This window comes from Leuciscus leuciscus (assembly GCF_965113295.1).
Source record: "Leuciscus leuciscus genome assembly, chromosome: 18".
Taxonomy (NCBI): Eukaryota; Metazoa; Chordata; class Actinopteri; order Cypriniformes; family Leuciscidae; genus Leuciscus; species Leuciscus leuciscus.
The window spans coordinates 26,496,856-26,519,059 of NC_138742.1; the positions used below are offsets into that span (position 1 = coordinate 26,496,856).

The following is a 22,204-nucleotide window of genomic DNA, read 5'->3' on the forward strand; positions in this document are numbered from 1 at the left end:
TCTTCCACCGCCCTTATTGTTTTAATAACCTATTTCAAGTGAACAATGCAGGAGACTGCTGAGTTCAGAGTGTGCTAATCCACAAACTCTCTGCGTGAATTATCTACTGAAAATGACAGACAGTGCTAAAAGTGTGAATATCACAGATATAAGTTGATCATGCTTGTGTCATATTACAGCCTAAAATGAAAAGAAAAAAATATATATACAAATTATATATGCATGAATAAAAATGAAAAAGTCTGTTTTATTAGTACTAATACGTTATTTTTTTTCCAGAGTGAACATATTTTAATGGCGTGCAATCAATCGAACAAATTATCATTACTATAATGCAAAGAAAATCTCATTCTCATTACTGTAATACAGTATATCTGGATGTTTTACTACTTTGTATGCAATTCTTCATCATGAATCGTGTTGTTTTACATTGTCATTACTGTAATATATTGGTCCAGACACAATTAATTTAGTTAATAATGTTTAAAATTCAAATAATATATACTTTTTAATCTTTTTCCACAATAGAATGATTACAATGGTGCATGTGTGTGTATGTGTGTGTGTGTGTAGACAGTGTATATATATATGTATGTGTATGTGTGAGTGTCTGTGTGTGTGTGTGTGTGTGTGTGTGTGTGTGTGTGTGTGTGTGTGTGTGTGTGTGTGTGTGTGTGTGTGTGTGTGTGTGTGTGTGTGTGTGTGTGTGTGTGTGCGTGTGTGTGTCTGCGTGCCGTGTGTCTGTGCGTGCGTGCGTGCGTGCGTGCGTGTGTGTGTGTGTGTGTGTGTGTCCTGGTAAACCCATCATTATGAGGACAAAAAGACCGGGACATGTATACAGTACTTGATTTCGTGACAATAACAACAACTGCAAAAAGCTTGAAAATGTCATGCACACAAAGCTCTGTAAATATTTAATATTCAACAATATTATTTATCTGACTGTACAGACGCTGTTGAATGAGAACAGAACTGAGCTGGACGATGACATCATTTTCTGCAGAACTGCTTTACAGAAGAAATTAACAAATTTAATAATTGATGATTTTCAAAATGAACCTGAATCAACACTGAACAGACTTCAGTCGAAATGCATTCTTTTCCTGCCAACACTTGTAAAGCTGCTTTGAAACAATCTGTATTGTATAAAGCGCTATAGAAATAAAAGTTACGACTAATAAATTGTTTATTTGCATTTTTATTAATTTAAAAAAATTTAAAGCTAATTTAAAGCTAATAATCTACAACATTATTGTTTTATTAATTCACACTATATGCATCAAACACTGCCGACACCACTACTTCATCAAAAGCAGAGGGTCTGTTCTTTCTTTTGAGATATACTGTATGTATGTATAGTATATATATCTGACAAAAGGATTCTATTCTAATTTAGTAATATACTACTAAGTCAATTGGACAAGTTGCTGAGGTTAGGCTACATGAAGGAGAAGAGTTGTCAGTTGGGAAAATATGCACAACCTCTATAAACCAATGTCAATGAAACTTTAAATAGGCAACAATCATAAATCACTGCTGTCAAGCTGTACAGTTTATACAGTAAATCATGCAGTTTTAGTGTGTGAAGTCTTTACCGCTCTCTGGCTTGTCTTCATGCTGGATTCGGAGAATTGGAAGGATGTGCCGTTCAGTTTTCCAGGCGAGAACTGGAATTTAGGCTCACTGAACTCCGTCGCTGATGCCGGAGCTGCAGAAGGTGCAGACAAAACACAACACGGAAACTTTAGAAGATGCACACAGTTAAACATGCACAAAAAATACATTTCAAAAGTGTCACATATACTATAATTTGAGAGAATAGTTTCTCTAAATAGATGTTATTATTTGTACTAACCCTTTATTATAACTTTCATTAACAAAATTCACAAACACTATTACGGTTGTAATAGTGTTTGTAATAGTGTGACATGCTAATCTCCATCTAAAACTATTTTAAACTAACTTTCTAATTCTTGCATAACTATACACTGTAAACAATTATATGATCAACATGTTTTTACTCATCACAATAAGTTAAGCAATTTTCAACTCTTTTTTTTAAGTCAGTTTCTTTCAGTAATTTAAGTTGTAATGACTTAAACATCCAAGTTGATTTAAGGCAATTTAAAACAGCAACTTTTTTTACAGTGTACATGTAGTTGTATGACTACATATTAATTGAGATTCTACATGTTAATTTGAAAAATTATTTTGTTACATGAAGGGATAATTAAATATATGTGACAACGCAAAAGAAATGGTGACCACTATAAATGCACACTCTTCTCTTAAATATTATTGATAACATTTACATTAAAATCCCATTAGTTAACATTAGTTAATGCATTAACTAACACATTTTTAACATTAGTTATAAAAAAAAGAAGTTATTTTTTTTAGTTCATGATAACTCAGTTCTGATAAATAATATTAACAGATTTTAACAACTTTTAATTTTAATGATGTATTAGTAAATGTTGAAATTAACAATGAATAAGTATATCATTGTTAGTTCATGTTAACTAATGCAGTTAACTAATGTTTACAAACGGGACCTTACTGTTACCATATTAAAAAATATTGGTAAATTAATACCATATTAAAAAATCTTGATGCAAAAAGGTTCATTTTATGGTTTGTCAGCAATCCTCATTCAAATATAAAATACTTTAAAATATATATTTTTTAAAATAATAATAATAAAAATAAATAAAAAAACTTTACATTCACATATTTATACATACATTTTATATATATTAAAACAGCACAAATCCTTGAGATATTAAAAGCAAATGAATGCAAATCAGCAAACTTCTGCTCTAGACAGTGTGTCACATCTAAACACTGGGTGGATCCCAATATTATGTCTGTGCTTCAAAGCCTATAAGCTGCCTATTTAGACAGCATTGTGGACATCATGTGACGTTACAGTATTCTTGGCTAACGGCTGCAGTGCTTTCAGCAATTTTTACAGTTGCAGTTCTAAGATTTATAACAACTGCATGGTGTCTGACACTGTGACACACACACACAGAATAATTATTGTGTCGGAAGTTACAGTCTCTTACAGATTACGGTAACTGTAACAGTGCAATGTCCACAACACAGACTACTATGCTGAGGCTTAAGTTCCCAGCATGCACTGTGGCATGCATAAATTATGCGGTTGCATGTTTTAATATTGTGAAAAAGTGTTTAATTGTACATAGAATGTAATTGTAAATCATTACGTTTAATAATATTCTGTCAAGCTTTATGGAAGTACACTTGACTAACATAAAGCACATGTAAAGATCTTGATTGTAATTTGAACTGATATTTGATATTAAATTTGAAGGTATTTGAACTGTACTAAACGGCAACTTTAATTGTGTAATTACAATTATATTTAAATACAAGACATGACATACAAGTTTCAGTAGAAATGGAGTTAAAGTACATTTTAGTTTAATTTAATTTGTTTAATTTGTCCATTTATCTGTTGTTGTTGTTTACTGCAATACTTCCTGCTGCCACAGATATTTGCACTAGTCATAATTGTTTCATAATTGTTAATTTTATATTGCATATATTTTTATACTTATATTTATACTGTCTTTTTTTTATGCTCGGAGCCTTGCAACGAAATTTCGCTCAACTGTATATTGTGAAATGTGCAGTTGAATGACAATAAAGTCTGTTAAGGCTAAGTTTACCATAATTTATATTAGAAGTAATTATGATATGACATATAAAGGTGAACTCAATTCAAACAAATTTTTGCCTCTTGTTAAAATCAATTAATTAAAATAAGCAAAAGTAACCCGATTGTTTAATATTTTGTCACAACTTAATTTAATTGAGTTCAATCAACCTAATATATTTAAAACTGAAGTTTACTTAATTAATTTGTGTGAAAACTACATGAATCATTTTTGTTGACAACTAACTAGGCAGTGGATCTGTAGTTCCCAGCATGCTTTGCAAGGGACTGCATTAGGAGGGTCAATTTAGGGATTAAAGTGTTATTTTATGTGTTTTTCTGTAAATGGAAAGATGTTGTTAATGTTAGTGTTTAATATTCAGTTATGTTAGAAACTTAGAGGACTTTCTGTGATGTTTTTGAATTTTGTGGTTACCATTATGCAGAAGAGTGGCGACTGTGTTTAGTTTAGGGCTGTGGGCACTCAGTATACATTATACATGCATAAAACCTCACTCGCAGATTTGCATAAGTAATATTCAATATTACTATTTAAAAAGAGATTTTAATTAAATTGAACACTAGTGACTATCATTGGAAAAAACTGTAGAGTCAAATTAACTAAAATTATAATGTTGGTAATTTTAGGCCGGGTAAAGATTAATTGTAGTTAACCTGACAAAACTATCTAGCAGGAATGACTAAATTAATTTAAGTTCATACAACAAGATTACAACAAATCATTTCCAACAAATTCGATTTTGTTGGAAAAATGTAATTCATTTTCATGGAAAAGTTTTCCTTAATTTAATCAAGATCGTTCAACAGCTTATTTTTTTTAGTGTAAATGCATTTGATATAAATCTAAACTAAAAGACATTTTTATTTAATTGTAAATGACACGCAATAAGTGTCTTACTATATAAGTATATTCTTTTAACGTACTTTATACGTTGTTTATATGCTTGCAGTCAAATACAACATTAATCAATCTTGATTTTAAAACACAAATAACTACACTAATATTCCACAATAGATGAAATGGTTATTTTTGCAGTAATTTGTTAAGAGACAATGACCTGGATGTGATTTCACAGTAAATATTCCTAACTGTGTAAGAACTAATATTTAATGTTACAGTGCGACACACTGCAGCATTTTGGGCAAAATGTGCCTATGGGCATCAACCCAGAAATACTGTATGGGTATAGGCTTCTATCTCAGAAGATTTGGAGACACACCCCTGTCAAAGAATTGTGTTTGTGAAATTAATTACAAATGAATGCAGCTTTGCCCCAAAGACCTGCTTCAACTTGCTTATGAATTTTTTTTTTTTCATCCGGGAAAAAAACTCATATTTAATTTATTTTTGCATTGGCCTTTTTTTAATCTTTTTTTTTTTTTTTATCTACCTACTCCCAAAAGTTGAGATGACTATACATTTTGTCAAGTCAAACACACTGGACAAATCAATTGGTCAAACACAGTAATTTCTTTTCTCAGTTCTTAAAAATTCTAGTAAAATTATTTTCTTTTCTCAGTTTCACAGTAATACGATACTGCCAGACAAACATGCAGGTTAGCTAGTGAAGATTATTTAGTTTTTTTTTTTTTCGTTCAAGATAACTCAGCTCTATTAAATAATACTAACAGATTTTAACAACTTTTCATTTTAATGATGTATTAGTAAGTGTTGAAATTAACCATGAATAAGTATATCATTGTTAGTTCATGTTAACTAATGCAGTTAACTAATGTTTACAAACGGGACCTTACTGTAAAGTGAGGACCTTACTATTAAAGCTGTGAGCTTTGTTTCATCTTGTCTTATTGGCTTTCTTTATGCATTTGTGCAAATAAACAGCACACTTACTTGTTGGCGACGGAAAGGAGGAACTCTTGACCATCTTCGACTTGCTTCTCTTGATGCTTTTCACCTGCTCCAGCACGCGCTGCTGTCCCGTGCGCTCTTTTTTGTCGGACGGCAGGACCAGCGAGGTGTCCTCGCTCGAAGAGGGGACCATAGCCGAGTGAATCGGTTCGGCAGCCATCGCTGCTTCAGTGCTTCTGCTCGCACCTTCGGTTAAACCCGACAGGCTGTCTGTCTTCCAACAACACGGACACCTGTATGGCTGCGTAGGCTGACAGAGTGCACTTCTGTGGGGAACAACCACACCTGGGCCACGCCCACTGGAGCTGTCGAGCCGCTGGCCAATCACAGGCCCACATTCACTTTTTAAACCTGTCAATCATCTGTAACCCTGTTAACAGCACCATTGTAGTTCACAAGCATCACACATCTATCTATCTATCTATCTATCTATCTATCTATCTATCTATCTATCTATCTATCTATCAACCAAAAAATATTCAGACAGATATATTTGTGAGATGTTGAAGGTGTCTGAATACATTTTGGTTTGACTGTCTCTATCTATCTTCTTGGGGGAGCGCAAGTCTTTTGCAAGAGACCGCAATCATTGCAATAGAATTTGAAACATTTCTCACATCTTTTTTTTTTATTATGTTTTACCAAAAACCTCTAGTTCTGTTCTGTACCAATGAAGCTTTACTTAATATTTGCATACAGTAGCCTATGCCTGTATTTCACAAGCAAATAAATAACTGAAAGTAGCTACATTAAACATCATGTTCAAAAAGTTTGCATATGCCTGGTTTTAGAGTAATATCTAGAAGTGTCCTGCTCAATATCTGATAGTCTATAGTCTATAGTCAATATAGCCCCTTTCACTGCAGAGATGCAGGTGTTGTGGCAAATTTCGACCCCCGCCAAATTATTACGGGATTTTTACGGGTTGTGTGTGAACGCACTCTTTGATTCCAGAAAATCACTGGCAGTGAACCAAAATCAAACGAACCCGGGTCACTTTATCCGTGTATTTTCCGGAATCTCTGTGTGAAATGAGTCTCGGAATTGTTACTCATCTATTTATATGGAAAGACTTGTGTTGTGTTCATTAGAAAGTGACATGCGGATATTGGATTGTGCAATGTTCTCGTGCTCCAGTGTGGATGATGAGAGATCTTTTAGTGCTCAATCTCTGTCTTCACACCTAAGTGACAGATTTCAAATAATAGTCCAAACATTCACTCAGAAGAACAACACGATAACTGTCCTGCACACGCTTCAGTGCTTCACCTTCCGTGACTCACACACATAGCTTTAAAAGTGTTGGAACTCCATATTATAATTATCCCTTCTTTTACAGCCACACCCGAAAATACTACTTTCTCATGCTGTTAACAAAAGGGTTAAGACGTTCATTTGCATTTTAATATTACTTATGGCAATGGTTTCCCAAACTACTCATTAAATATGGTAAAGACCTACTAATCCACAATCTTTAGCCAGTTGCTTTTGAAGTCTGTATAGGTTTGTTAATAAAATATCAGTGTGGCCTGCAGTATAAGTTATAGAGCTAAAACAATATCAATGCTCTTTTTGTGTATAATTCTCTTACATGTGGATTTACAACCTCATATTAAATGAGACAGAATATTTGTACTTTGTAATATTATATAATTTTATAATTAAATATATAATGTAAATAACATTGTATAAAATATATTAACCTAAATATGTTATTTGTCAACTATTAAGTAAAAAACACATTATCTTTTTACTACCTTCAAATTTATTGAAAGGAAAAGTTGCTGCTGTTTGTATCTTCACTGGAACCAGTTTAGACTTCCACTGGAACCAAATTAAAGCTAAAAATAAAAATTGCTTGTTAACCACAGCAAACAGAAACAAAATTAGAAACTTAATTGGTATTGTTTACTCTTTAGTTCCACAAACCAGAGATATATTCACTTCATTATACACATTTATGTGTCACTTTCTTTCACAGTACGTGCACTTACAGTGTATTTACCCACGAAATTACTGGTAATATAATGTAACTACATGGGTTAAGGAAAGGTTTAGGTGTAGGTTCAGGGTTAATACCTAGTTATTAACCAGTTATTGAAATTATTATAATAAGTACATAGTATGTTCATGCGAAACAGGACTGTAAAATAAAGTGCTACCCGAATTCAATGTCATAACAATGGCTTAAAATGTATGTTTTAGAATTTAGGGTTAAGAAGAAGTTGTCTGCTTAAGTTGGCCCATTTGTGTTCTTACACACAAGAGCAACAGCACTATCTTGTGGAAAGATAGATAATTATTTAAAACACCCTACAGTAAATATGAAAATGCTTTAGAATAGTGATTTATTTATTCATGATTATGATGAAATGACATTCAAACGGTGTCCATAATTGCCTAAAATGTGGCGCTAGTAATACTTTAACAAGAAACCATTAAAAAAATCTTCTCTTTCGAGTTACATTAAAATATCAGAAAGCAGTGTCTTTACAAGCAGTGACAAGCACAGAACTGAATAACTCGCCCTCGTGAAAACGAACAGGGCTTTCCATTCAAGCCTTCCAGATTTTGAGTTGTCGAAATGCAAAACAGCAGCAGCTCCGTAACAATTAATGCCTCCATTGACTGAGTTGAGGTAGGTATAGCCTCAGAGCACTGATCTCGGGTCAGCTCTTCAAGTTATATCCTAATAGCTATTATGTAACACTGAGGTACAGTAACCTGATCCCGGACCAGCACTCAGGCCCTGTTTGCACCTGGTATTAAGATGCGTTTTGGTCGATCGGAGAAAAAGTGAATGACACTAAATACAGGTGTAGTCGAGTCTAAAACATTTTGAGCTTGTCCACTTTCCACCACTTCCAGAGGTAGTTGAAAACACATTTGACCGGATTGATTTCGTAGTGTAAACGCTCATGTGGATGAATGTGTTCAAACAGCCACAAAAGACCGTCTCCTCTCCAAATACTGACCTAATGCGTAAACATTATGGGAAGCGCTCAACGTTATCTCACAACCAATTCGTACAAATTCGTATGAGTGAATAAAAGGTGGCTAATTCATACGTTGTACGAGTGAGTAAAAGCTGGCTAATTCATACGTTGTACGAGTGAGTAAAAGCTGGCTAATTCATACGTTGTACGAGTGAGTAAAAGCTGGCTAATTCATACGTTGTACGAGTGAGTAAAAGCTGGCTAAACCCCAGTGACGGATAGGTTTAGGGGCGGGGTCAGGTTTAGGTCATTTGTAGCCTACCAACCATAAAATTCGTACGAATTGCCGTGAGATCGGGTAGGAAGCACACTAGCCAGACGGAATTTAAACTTTGTCGGCTGAAGACCGAAGTTTGGGTTGGAGATGAAAAACGTACCAAGCACAATGTTCTCTCACCATTCCTGATTTCTAACACACAACGCTCGGCTGCTCTTGGCTCAGAGCAGAAACTAAAGCTGATGCTCTCCGTATGTTTTCCCGTTGTCTCCCTGTAATTAAATTATTTAATTTAATTTAAATTTAAATTGCGTGAGCTTATTTTGTGCGTTAGATCGAAAGATCTGAAAAAAAACATACATTTCCCCGCCCATAGACCCTCCCCTCGAAGAATTCAGGACAGAAGTGGTTGAAAGTGGACAAAGAGACGGATTAAAACACCAGGTGTGAACGGGAATGTGTCTCCCTCGTCTACTTGTGATCCGATCCACCAAAGCGCATCTTAACACCAGTTGTAAACAGGGCCTTAGGGGTCAACCTTATTCCTCCCGTTTAAAGGAACTCGACGGCTGGAGCTCTGGAGAGCCATCGGAAGATGAAGATCCAGACGCTCTACATCCTGTGAGTTTAGTGTGGAGCTCGTTTGAGGTCAGCAGCATCTGGTCTTCAGTCTCTTTCAGGACTTTGATGTGTGTGGTGAAGAGCAGGTAGAGCAGAGCTCCAGAGAGGAGTGTGCCCATGCACACGGCTCCCAGAAACCCTGTGGTGGTGAAGGAGAAGTGGCACAGGCAGGGCAGGAAGGCCAGCAGCAGGAGCAGGAGAACACCGCACATCAGATGCAAGGCTTTGTCCCGCAGGGCTTCTGTCAGACACAGGCCTTCCTTCACCACCGCACGCGCCTCTGAGACCACCTCCATACGCTCTGATACAGGAAGTGCTGGAGGATACACAATAAAAACATTCAATAGACCTTATTCACTGCAGCGCCACCTTTGATTTTCAACGGGAATGAAAGAGAGGCTGTGAGAGATAGATGTACGGCACATCTCTTCAGTGGGTTGTACTGTTATTTAATGTGTTTTGGGATTGTTCTGCTGACGAAACACAGTAAAAATATATTTCCGAGAGATTTCAGTAGACAAAACAAAAACTCCAAACATGAGCTGTGGAAAGTTATAAGTGATCAAGGAGCTTTACACAGCATTTTACAGCGGATGCCGTTTAAAACAGAGTAAGTCTATCCCTCACAGTCTCACTTTCATTCCTCTCATGGCGCTGTTCTGAATAAGGTCTATTCTACATAGAATTCGCTTTTATTGAAATTACAATATCATGGTTTCACTGTATGTTGTTTGTTTCAATATGGTTGCCCATCAAAAGTTGGGGGTTGGTTTAGTTTCTAAAAGAAGTCTCTTAGGGGTTTTCAATGCGAGTCTAGTTCTGGCAGAAGAGTGACCTCTGACCCGACGCCGGAACTAGACTCGTCAGTGATTATAGTTATAAATATGGATATTTTTCTTACAAAAACGCATGGCTTTGGGGCTTCAAAAAATCTCATTGTAAAGCTTAGAAGAGCCTGGTTATTTTAATATAACTCCGTTTCTGTTGGCTGAAGGAAGTAAGTCATATACACTTAAGATGGCTAGAGGGTGAGTAAATTATGGGATAAGTTTCATTTTTGGGTGAACTAACCCTTTAAAGTGCCCTCATTATGCACAATAATTCAACTATGTATATTGGAAAGATGGGTTGCTGTGATACATCACAAACACTCCTCAAACCAGTGAAACCAACATACCATAACTCTCATAACAATCACATATCCACTATTCTGTAGGTAGTCCTGTATTCCAGTTTTCCAACATTCCTTTTTGTCAGCTGACACAAAATACCTCCATCTACAGTACCTTATGCAAATTTTGTCACAGAGTAAATGTCACCAGCATGTCTCTGTGCACCACCAGAATGCTGCTTTGGGAACGCTTTTTTGTAGGACTCCCTGAAATCTTGTTTGTTATTGGACAAAGAAAAGTTAGTGTAAACTATTAAAGGAAAGTAATTTTATTGTAAATTGTCTTAAAAATTTTCATATAGGTCTTCCATCACATGGTATTTGACTGAAAGATGTGCAGAAGAATCACACAAATGTTATCAAATTCATATTGTAGCTACTGTAATGACAAATATATTGGCATTTTGTCCCTGCTTCCATATTTACTTCCCCAACACATCACGCCTAAACAGAAAGGCAAAATAATGCCAAAATGCCATTTCTGATGTCAGTCGGGTCTCATAAGAACCCATACTCATTTGTGAGATGGTAAAATCATAAGAAATGACACACAATGTACAACCTAAAACTACACTACTGTTCAAAAGTTTGGGGACATTGAATGTTTTTGTTATTGTTGTTTGTTTTAAATAATGATTTTATTCGGCAAGGATGCATTAAATTGATCAAAAGTGACAGTAAATACATTTATAATAATGTTACCAAAGATTTCTATTTCAAATGTTTTTCTTTTGAACTTTCTATTCATCAAAGAATCCACAAAAACACATGTTTCCACAAAAACATGAAGCAGCACGACTGTTTTCAACATTGATAATAATAATAAAAGTTTCTTAAGCATCAAATCATAATATCAGAATGATTTCTGAAGGATCATGTGACACTGAAGACTGGAGTAATGATGCTGAAAATTCAGCTTTGATCACAGGAATAAATTACATTTTACAATATATTAAACTAGAAAACAGTTATTTTGAATGATAATAATATTTCACAATATTACTGTTATTACTGAATGACTCCAGCATAAAAGTAATCAGCCACCCCTAAACTCACTATGATTATAATTGGGGAAAGAAAACTATAGAAGTCGCATGTTCTCCTACGATTCAAGCTGTACAATATCACGCCATCTCGTCATGAGAGTTAGAGGTGTGCATATAACCCGCACTACAGCAGGGTTTCCTGAAACGATCCCTCGGGAGGTTCTGTACTCACCGTTCCTGCTGTCCTGTGTCCGCAGAAGGCTCAGGTCAGCGGTCAGGGCCTCGTGGTCAGAGTACGGGAAGGGTTTATCAGCCACTGAACCCTTGGTAGTGGACAGGGACTCACATTTCATGTTCACTCTGTGGGAGCCCTTCACAAGAAGAAGAAGACTAATGTTAAAAATGTTATATGGAAGAGCAAGCATGAATACTTTATTTAACATCTCCTATTTTGTTTCACAGAGTAAAGCAACAAAAAAGTAAATAAGGACAGATTTATATATATAAAATATATTATATATTATACATTAAACTTTCAAAACTTTGTGGTTGGTAAAAAAATGTTTTATGTTTTTGAAATTTATTTCATCAAAAATACAGTAAAAACAGTAATATTTTGAAATATTATTACACATTAAAATAGCTGTTTTCTATTATATCTATCACAAACTCTGAATCAACATGCACGTATGCTACAAATTTTCGTTAGCAAACAAGTATTCATTACTTCAATGAGCTCATTGTTTCTGCCTTAAATTATTACATTGTTTAAATTAATACATTTTTAGCTAAATGTGATTTGTATATGTACATTTCTGAAATAAATAACTTAGACAGTTACCAGATAACAGAACACTCTAAATTGTAATGTGGACTCATTCATTTTCTGTAAAGCTGCTTTAAACGATGTGTATTGTGAAAAGCGCTAAATAAATGTATATATATATATATATACTTTTTTTTTACCCCAAAAGCAGAGGGTCTGTTCTTTCTTTTGATATATATATATATATATATATATAATATAATATATATAATGATATATATCATTTTTTTCAAAATAATAAAAAATTCTGGTGGTGGCTCGTAACTGGTAAGCTGGTGGGGAAGTTGATTTATAATATATAATATTATAAGATTATTGTTTGAGATGAATTTACCTTGATGAGAATGTAGTCAATCCTGATGCCCTTCTCAAAAGGAATGAGATCCTGCTTCTTTGTGAAGTGATTGTCTGCTATCAGCGTGTGTCCGTCTTCACAGCCCTGCCGAGAGCAACAGAAAGTGATGCTTCAGAGAAAAGCAGGACACACAAACAAACTGAATACACATGTGAAAGGAAGTGCGCTCACATCAAACATGTCTGTCTCAGTATAGCAGTCTCTGAGGCCAGTGTGGGATCTAAGGAGACGGTTCCCAAGGTCCTGAGGGTGCATGTTCAGATCCCCTCCCAGGATCACCAGGTCTGCTCCACAGGACGTGTGGCTAAAGAAGCCATACGATATGAGTTTCCTGAAGGAATGTGACCTCTTTTCTCTAGAAAACGCACTTTCTCTTACCGCACAAACTGCAGTAGTTCCCAGGACTGCACTATTCTGTGGGGCAGGTATTCATCTTGAGCCCTGGAGTACTCCGCATGCAACTGAGAGCAAAGCAGTGTCATTACTAAAGGTGCATCGTCTCCAGTTACTCGACTGAGCATGAACAACACAAAGCCAGATCAGACTTTAGAGACTGTGACTTACATGGGTAACATAGACGTGAGCCTTTAACCCAAAAACCTCAACAATGACCAGTCCAACTGCTTTGCCTCCAAACCAGTCGCCATGACGCACCTGAGATGAACACACACACATATATGTAATTCTTCAAGCTAGAAAGTTGTTACATGAATCATTGTACCATCAGTATAAAGAAACAAAACACATATCAGATTCATCTACATACATCTTTATATGTAATTTCATAATAACTTGTATTTTCTTTGAAAAATATGGTTAAAGTTACTGCTGAATGCACTGACAAGGATTTATGGTGAACTAATTATGATTAACTTAATTTCTATTGTAACTTGTATGTCATGCATTTAATTTTGTAACACATTTGTAATGAGTAAATGTAATTTAGTACATTTAAAATATATTAACTTTAAATGTAATAATGAATAACACACTACAGTTAAAATTATAATCATGTACTTTACATGTGCTTTAGTATGTTAGTAAACATATTAAAATAAGTGTACTTATTTAAAGCACGACAGAAGACTATTAAAACATAATGATTTTAAATGTACTTTAATGTCAAACTTTGTAACAAGGACACCTTAAAATAAAGTGTAACCAATGTAATTATATATTTAAGTACTGTGTAATAATAATTAACTACATACTTACTATAGGGTAACTTTAGGGTTTGTTTTAGGGTGGTAGTTGCATGTAATTATGCATAATTTATGGTTATTACTACAGTAAATACATGTACCATGTGTAACAAGGACACTGTAAAATAAAGTGTTACCAAAGCTTTTAATTTGACATTATTACAAAGTTACATTTTTAAAAGTGTACTTAAGTGTGTTAAGAAACAATCATGAAAGTGTACTTGCCTTTTATTTCATTAATATTAAAGGTTACACGTCTAGTCACACTTTGTAACACATCTTTCCCTCGCGGGTCAAAATGACCCGATGCCCTAAAATTAAAAGTACACTACAAGTGCACTATACATTCTCTCTGCTTGCAGTGCGTCAGTCACTCTTGTCAAGAAAGTGAGTGAGAACACACACAAACACAGATTTATCGAATCATCCGTCATCAATAGCGGTTCACTTTGCCGATTTAGTACGATTGAGTTCAGCAGCAGCGCACCGTATATACAGGACTTCATATGAGCCGTAGGTGTGCACCCGAATTCGGAAAACAGCGTTCACATCATCCAACTCTGCGAGATTCTGAAGTGTGCATACGATGGACACTTTACTATCCCATAAGGCCACGGGGGAGGATTTGTGAATGGCAGTGAAGCGACGCAACTGATGCTGGAAGGTCACATTACAGTAACAACATGGCGGATGTAGTACGTCCGAATTTCATTCCTACAACACACATTCATACTGTACAGAACATACTTTTTTTTAACGGTCGCAAAGTAAGTTTCAAACCAAATGTTTTATAGTATGCGATTTCGGCTATATTGTTGTCATTTGTCACTCGTCTTCTCCTAGCAACGAGGCACGTTTTTCTGAATTAGTTTATTTTGTTCCTAACAACTTGAAAGTCTGGTAGTGTGTGATCCTCAGTCATTTAGCGTATGATGCCCAGTTTTTCAAAAGCAATAATGTTCAGTCAGCTTCTTAGCTCACTATCATAAAATAAACCTCGACAGGGTGATCAGAACCCCAACATGGAGACGTATTACACAACAATTAAGCAAATAAATGGTCATGAACTATTAATGTTGAGGGGTTTTTATGTGAGAAGAAAGAGAATGCAGAGTTATATGAGCTATATGAGAGAACTTGAAAAAATATTATAAAGCACAATGAGATAATTAAACTAGCACAGCTACAGTATTTTAGAAATCAGTACCTAGGACAAAAAGTCAATTATAGTTTGCATCATTTTGCAAAAATGTCTGATGGCAGTATATATAGCTACAGTAGTATCCTGAAATAACTTACCATATATGGGTAGCCATTGAGAGAGTACTGGTAGAGCAGAGCGTCCTGGATTCTGTGTTTGGAGAAGACAGCAAGACCACTGCCAATGACTCCACTGGAAACACAACACAGCATATCAGATACAAAATAACAGTTTCCTTTAGGTATCTCTCATCTATGCATACACACATTCAGCTGTGTTTACACCAGCAAGCAGGCAGCTGCACTCATTTTTGAGTATTAGTAGGAACTGCGGTAGTGCTGGTTCCTAGATAAGTTAAATGATTACAAATTCTGCCAATTCAGCTTTATTGATTGCATGTCATAAGATCAATGCTTTTTTCTTGTCTCATAATGATAAGGATAAGGCATAAAGGTCGACTGAAGATACTCAGTTCATGATGGAATGTTCAATCAGATATCTCAAAATAAGACTTTAAACTTCTTAAAGGTGCAGAAAGAGATTTCTGAGAAAAACTGTTATCAACTTAAACAAACACAGCCCTCCCTTCATTGCTCCGCCCACTTTATCATAGCTGAAGTGAAGCAAAATAAAGCTTCGCGAAAAATAAAGCAAGGTTGGCGAACAAATGACAAGGAAGAAAACAAATTACATTCAGCACACAAGAATATATACAAGCAAGAGTTCATTGTAAGTTGCCAGCAGTACACCAGCTCCAAACAAACAACAGCACTCAAAACTGTCCTGTAACTATAGCTAACATTATAACAACAGGATATCTTGATGATGTGAAACATAGCAAAACCAATGTTACTCACGTATAGAGCAGAAAAAACACAACCTCGCTGTCTGTTTTCAGGGCTTCCCGCTTAGGTCTCTAGCACTGGAAAGCTTTTCTAATATCAACCTCTTGCCTGATCATAACCAGTGAAATTCCTCTTTTTGAAGAGTTTTTCTCTTTTGTAATGTCTCTCAGCCATTTCGCTATCTACAGCGTTTCTTACCCTACTACTGATCGGCTCACTCTCTCTCCTCCCCCATCATGAGTGGACACGCCCTCTACTGCTGATTAGCTCACTCTCTCTCCTCCCCCATCATGAGTGGACACGCCCCCTACTGCTGATTAGCTCACTCTCTCTCCTCCCCCATCATGAGTGGACACGCCCCCTACTGCTGATTAGCTCACTCTCTCTCCTCCCCCATCATGAGTGGACACGCCCCCTACTGCTGATTAGCTCACTCTCTCTCCTCCCCCATCATGAGTGGACACGCCCCCTACTGCTGATTGGCTCACTCTCTCTCCTCCTCCATCATGAGTAACACACCCCCTACTGCTGATTGGCTCACTCTCTCTCCTCCCCCATCATGAGTAACACACCCCCTACTGCTGATTGGCTCACTCTCTCTCCTCCTCCATCATGAGTAACACACCCCCTACTGCTGATTGGCTCACTCTCTCTCCTCCCCCATCATGAGTAACACACCCCCTACTGCTGATTGACTCACTCTCTCTTGTCCCCCATCATGAGTGGACACGCCCCCTACTGCTGATTGGCTCACTCTCTCTCCTCCTCCATCATGAGTAACACACCCCCTACTGCTGATTGACTCACTCTCTCTCGTCCCCCATCATGAGTGGACACACCCCCTACTGCTGATTGGCTACAAGTGTGTTGTGCTGCTTGGTCCAATCCACTTTCAACAGTGTTTCTCAGAAATCACTTACTGTACTTTTAAATGGGCAGTTCACCCAAAAACAATCATATTTATTTACTTATTCATATTTATTTATTCATGTTGTTCCAAAACCATGTGCCACTATTTTTTTCTAAAGAACTTTTGAAGAATGTCCATCCTGCTTTTTTCCATACAATGAAAGCAGAATGGTTCTTGTGTGTCTTGTAACCAAATGTTACACACCAAATTTGTTAGTTTGTTTTTAGCAAATAAAAACTGAAATGTTGGTCTATTCCTGACAGAATGCTATCATTGGCTTGTGTTTCCACAGAGGAAAGAAACTCATACAGGCTTGGAATGACATGAAGAATTTTTTTTTGGGGGGGGGTGAACTATCCCTTTTATGTGGGTATTTTATTTCCCGCCTTTTCACCAGGATCTTTTTTTATCTCTATGCATTACTCTGGAATGTGGTCGAGAGCGTCTAGCCGCTTGATCGCTGATCAGAAGGTTTCAAAGTCTCTCTTTCAAAATCCCAATCGCTTTGAAGTACAAAGCAACATTCAAAGTCCCTCCATGTCATAGTGAGGTGAACTGACCTCTTGAAATAGTGAGTATAAGGATGAGAGGAGGACAGCTTTCCCTTCAGGAAAAGGAAATCTTTTTCACTCCATACCTAAAACAATGTCAAAGAAACCTAGATTAGTAAAGTAGTAGTAAGTAGTAGTAGTAGTAGTAGTAAGTTTTGGTGGGAAATTAGTGCGAAATGAAGTGCTAAAGCCTCGAGGGCACTGGGCTGAATAAAACCTTGATGATAAGTGTGTTAAAAGTGTACAGTGATACCCACTTCCTGTAACAGGGCGATGTCGTGCTGCTCTCGGTCCAGTAATTCCCCGATCATCTCATACCGCTGCGCGCAGTGTTGACTGAGGAATCGGATTCCCCTGAAAAACATCAAACCACAGTCAGTCTTGTGATCTACCTCTAACCCACATACAGTACAAAACCTCCATAACTGCACACACATGCAGACATTATCCTCTAAACACAGCTGACCTCATCAGGTCACAGCTTCATGCACGCTTTAATAAAGTGATGTGTCATCTAAATCAGGGGAAGAACGGAAAACCACATTTTCTGTCTCAGCTGTACAGTAACAATCTGCATTAATGCGCCTTTGGTGAAGATTGGGCTGTTGTTCTGGAACATGGTGCTGACAGTGCTGGTATCAGCAGAGCGGGAGGCCCACACACACCCACACACACACACACACACACACACACACACACACACGTTATGTCATGTGACCGCTCATGTGCTTCTTTACCCTTCACACTAACAACATATATATATATATATATATATATATATATATATATATATATATATATATATATATATATATATATACATATATATGTCTCAAAGATGAGTAGATCAGTAAATGTCTTGGTCTAGATGGTAGAATAATAGAGATATTTAATAAAGGTTTTTCATAAGTGCGTACAATGCAAATATTTTCTGATCTCTTACAACGTGTCCTAAGGATTTTTATAAGAGAGCAGATTATAACCATAATTTTTTTTTTTAAGCTGAACATAACTAGATAAAAATGTCAACACTTTACAATAAGGTTCCATTTGTTAACATTATTTAACTATATTAGTTAACATGAACTAACAATGACAAATAATTATACAGCATTTATTAGTCCAATTTTATGTTCATTTTAACATTTACTAATACATTATTAAAGTATGAGGCAAATGTCGCAGAGAAAGTATTGGCTTAATTGTCTATTTTAAATGTTTTGTATTGTATGTAATTTTGTGTAGGTTGTTGTAAGTTTTTAATGGACCTTGAGTCTGGAAATAAAGCTGAATTGAATTGAATTATTAAAATCAAAAGTTGCATCTGTTAATATTATTTTGAGTTATTAACAATGAACTGTTGTATTTTTATTAACTAACGCTAAAGATTAATACATACTGTGAGAAATGTCATTGTTAGCTAATGTTAGTTAAGTTTTATAACAAATGTAAACTAATTGCAAAGTGTTCCCGAAAACAAAAGTATCCATTACTTTTTACGATTTTATTCATTTCTGTGACATTTCAAGGCCTGGAAAAATGCTTGAATAGGAAAATGAGATTGTATTATGTTGCTAAAGCTCAGAAACAACTGTGAATGAATGAAAAAATCCAACAACAACAAAAAATATCAAATGCACATCACATTTACAAACTCCTTCAAAAAAACTCTATTCAAATGAAATACAGAACACTTCAATTTACTTTCCTATAGTTAAATCGACTTGTAGGCCAACATCACCAAATACACATGAATGCAGATTGATGAAATATGGCTTATGACAAAAAATAAAATAAAATAATAATAATATATAGGCTATATATTGTTACATTTCAAATATGAACGAAAAATACTCAATTACCAAATAAAATTACTACATTATCTAGCCTAACTTACTTCAAACCTGCGTTTTGCACTTAGACTTGCGCAACAAACTCATACAATATTCGTAAGCAAATACATTAATATTTAAATATGCATGTATTTGCTTACGAATACTATTTTATGAGTTTGTTGCACACGTCTAAGTGCAAAACGCAGGTTTGAAGTAGATAATAAATAAATAAACACAGCGAGCTACATTTCTGACCCATTTAGGCTAAAGAAGTGAACATTGTTCCGCAGCGCAGGAACAGCAATATATATATATATATATATATAAGCGCGTCATTTCGACGCGGAAGCATCATCGTGTCGCTCACCAGCAGTTGAGAGAGAACACGCGCAGTCTGGAGGGCCGCTCTGTTGTCATGGTTCCGCGCAGCTCAGGCTTCACCGGCTCCTGGGAGCGAGAGTCATTTGAGTGCGCTTTAAAGCCCAGTGTACTGCACACACACACACACACACACACACACACACACACACACACACACACACACTCACACTGGGGGCGGAGCTTAAACTAATCCACAAAGCAGCCAAACTCAGTGACATTTGAAACCCTACTGTTTATTCATTTATTAAAAGTATTTACAATCGTATTTTATATTGATCTATGTTATCTAATGGGTTATACACCTACAATAGCTTCACCAAAATGGTGTTAAGCTTACTTTATAAGCTACTCTCTCTTTAGTCATGTAAATACCTGCATGGGACTGCCACTCAGATCGATGCTCCGCGCGCACTACAGTCGCCTCGCGCTCGCCGCAAGCGAGCTCCCTTTCCGAGCGCGTCACCGTATTCTCGCATTGAGGGGTCGATAATCATCATCGTCCCGTCAAATGACCTCCACTGTATCTAGTGTATCACCTAACATTACACAGCACAACATAGCCCGTGCGCATGACATACTGTAAATACCCGCGTGCATTGTGGGTAATGTAGTTAACTCATTTAATCCCGTATTTTCTCAGCCATACACCTTTTTCCTACGCCACATGACGCTTTGCGCGAATTATGGGAGTAACTTTTGTTAAACTGTAAACAAGCAGTGAAAGGTTCGCTCTATGAACGCAATAATAAAAAAAATTGGAACAATGAAATTACATTATTCTACTCATTCTTCACCATCTAACATTAAAAGTGCATTTAAAAGTGTAAAAAGCATTAACAAATTACTAGTACAATAGCATGAATATCCCCAAAAGCTTGATTATTTCCGCATGGACTTGTTTAGCATCACTGTATAGGCCTATATGTCTGTATTATATAACACATTAGCTGGAACATTGAGTGATGATATTTCATTGATTTCCATCATTTTAACATAAAATAAATCTTGTATTTACTTGCTTTAGAAACATTCCAGTAAACACTGCTATAAGAATAAGAAGTAAAAAGGAGACAATTACATATTAAAGCACCCGTGTGAAAACAAAACCTGGAAAGAGACGTGAGGATTTGAGGAGAACAAATCTTGTCATCACGTCACATTAAATTACCAAGCGTTACCTTATTCTCTTGAAGTCTGAACATGAGAACATGAAGGAAAATGTACAGTCAAACTGACTGACGGACAAGAATTGGGCCTATTTGTAGCACAACCTTATGATTTTAAATTATTTGTTTCAGTCTTTTTGAGTGGAACTTGCCCAATCTGGAAGTGCCTGCCATAATCTAACTCAAAATCTTTGTCAAAACGCAGTCTTGTTAGGACAAGCTGCTGTCTAATATAACACCCAGGTCTTTAACTGTAGGGGATCAAGTAACAGGAAATCCTTCTAAATGCAAATTCTAAGAGATTCTGCGTACAGGTTTTTGGTCCAATAAGTAATATCTCAGTCTTATCTCAGACAGGTCATCCAGTATTGTATATCTTTAACAAACTCTGTCAACTTGGATAGTTTAGAGATTTCATCTGGTTTGGATGAAATATATAACTGAGTATCATTGGCATAACAGTGGATACTAATTCCATGTTTTCTTATAATTATAACAAGTGGCAGCATATGTATTGAAAATAGCAGAGGTCCTAACACAGATCCTTGTGGCACTCCATAATTTACTGACATTATCTTAGATTTTTCCCCATTTAAATAAACAAAATGGTAACGGTTTGATAGGTACAATCTAAATCAAATGTATTCAAATGCCTGTCCCTGAATACCAGTGTAATTTTGTAGTTGATCTAAGAGTATTTTATGATCTATAGTGTCGAACGCAGCACTACGATCAAGTTAAACTAGTATTGAGATACAGACTTGGTCAGAGGCAAGAAGAAAGTCATTTGTAATTTTAACGAGCACAGTTTCTGTGCTATGATGGGGTCTGAACCGAGACTGACATTTTTCATAGATATAATTATCTCGACACAGAGCGGATACAACTTTTTAGTATTTAAGTCATAAATGGAAGATCTGAAATGGATCTTTAATTTGCTAATTCATTTGGGTCTAGTTGTGGTTTCTTAATGAGAGGCTTAACTGCCAGCTTGAACGGTCTTAATACATGACCTAGAGATAGAGACGAGTTAATAATATTTTATAATAAAATGAAAAAATATATTTATATATATATATATATATATATATATATATATTTTTTTTTTTTTATATTTGATATTAATAATTTACACAAAATACATATTATTCCCCAGTAAGTACACTGTAAAAAACATCAATTGTTACCTTTAAGAGCAATTTTTACTCGGTTTTATTCAATTTATGAATCAAACCAGTTAATAATGATGTTAGCATTTATGTTTTTCCCCAATGTATACACACAATTAAAATGTGACCCCATTAAGAGTAGTGTAATTATATATAGTCACATCTGTTGCCCAGTATTGATTATCATAATGATATCATT

General features: G+C 35.8%; 2 protein-coding genes across 3 annotated transcripts in view; both read right to left on the minus strand.

Annotated features, from left to right (window-relative positions):
• pkp1a (plakophilin 1a) overlaps window positions 1-5,837 on the minus strand; it is a 41,289-nt gene extending 35,452 nt beyond the window's left edge. Inside the window, exons 1-2 of the mRNA XM_082145115.1 lie at window positions 5,556-5,837; window positions 1,596-1,708 (exon numbers count right to left, since the gene is read on the minus strand). Coding sequence (XP_082001241.1) covers window positions 1,596-1,708; window positions 5,556-5,733 — 291 coding nt within the window. The 5' untranslated portion in view covers window positions 5,734-5,837. The remainder of the gene's footprint in view (window positions 1-1,595; window positions 1,709-5,555) is intronic.
• A 2,067-nt stretch (window positions 5,838-7,904) lies between these two features.
• On the minus strand, window positions 7,905-20,248 carry smpd2a (sphingomyelin phosphodiesterase 2a). 2 transcript variants are annotated; one of them, XM_082145185.1, is made up of 11 exons: window positions 20,043-20,248; window positions 19,657-19,736; window positions 17,712-17,808; window positions 17,464-17,540; window positions 15,247-15,340; window positions 13,310-13,399; window positions 13,124-13,206; window positions 12,917-13,049; window positions 12,725-12,829; window positions 11,797-11,935; window positions 7,905-9,723 (listed from the first exon to the last, which is right to left on the minus strand). In XM_082145185.1, exons 1-11 carry the CDS (start codon window positions 20,046-20,048, stop codon window positions 9,326-9,328), a joined length of 1,302 nt encoding a protein of 433 aa, XP_082001311.1. In that variant the 5' UTR covers window positions 20,049-20,248; the 3' UTR covers window positions 7,905-9,325. The 2 variants fall into 2 exon arrangements, with proteins under 2 accessions (XP_082001311.1, XP_082001312.1); XM_082145186.1 differs by having other exon boundaries at window positions 19,657-19,779.
• Between the last annotated feature and the right edge of the window lie 1,956 nt (window positions 20,249-22,204).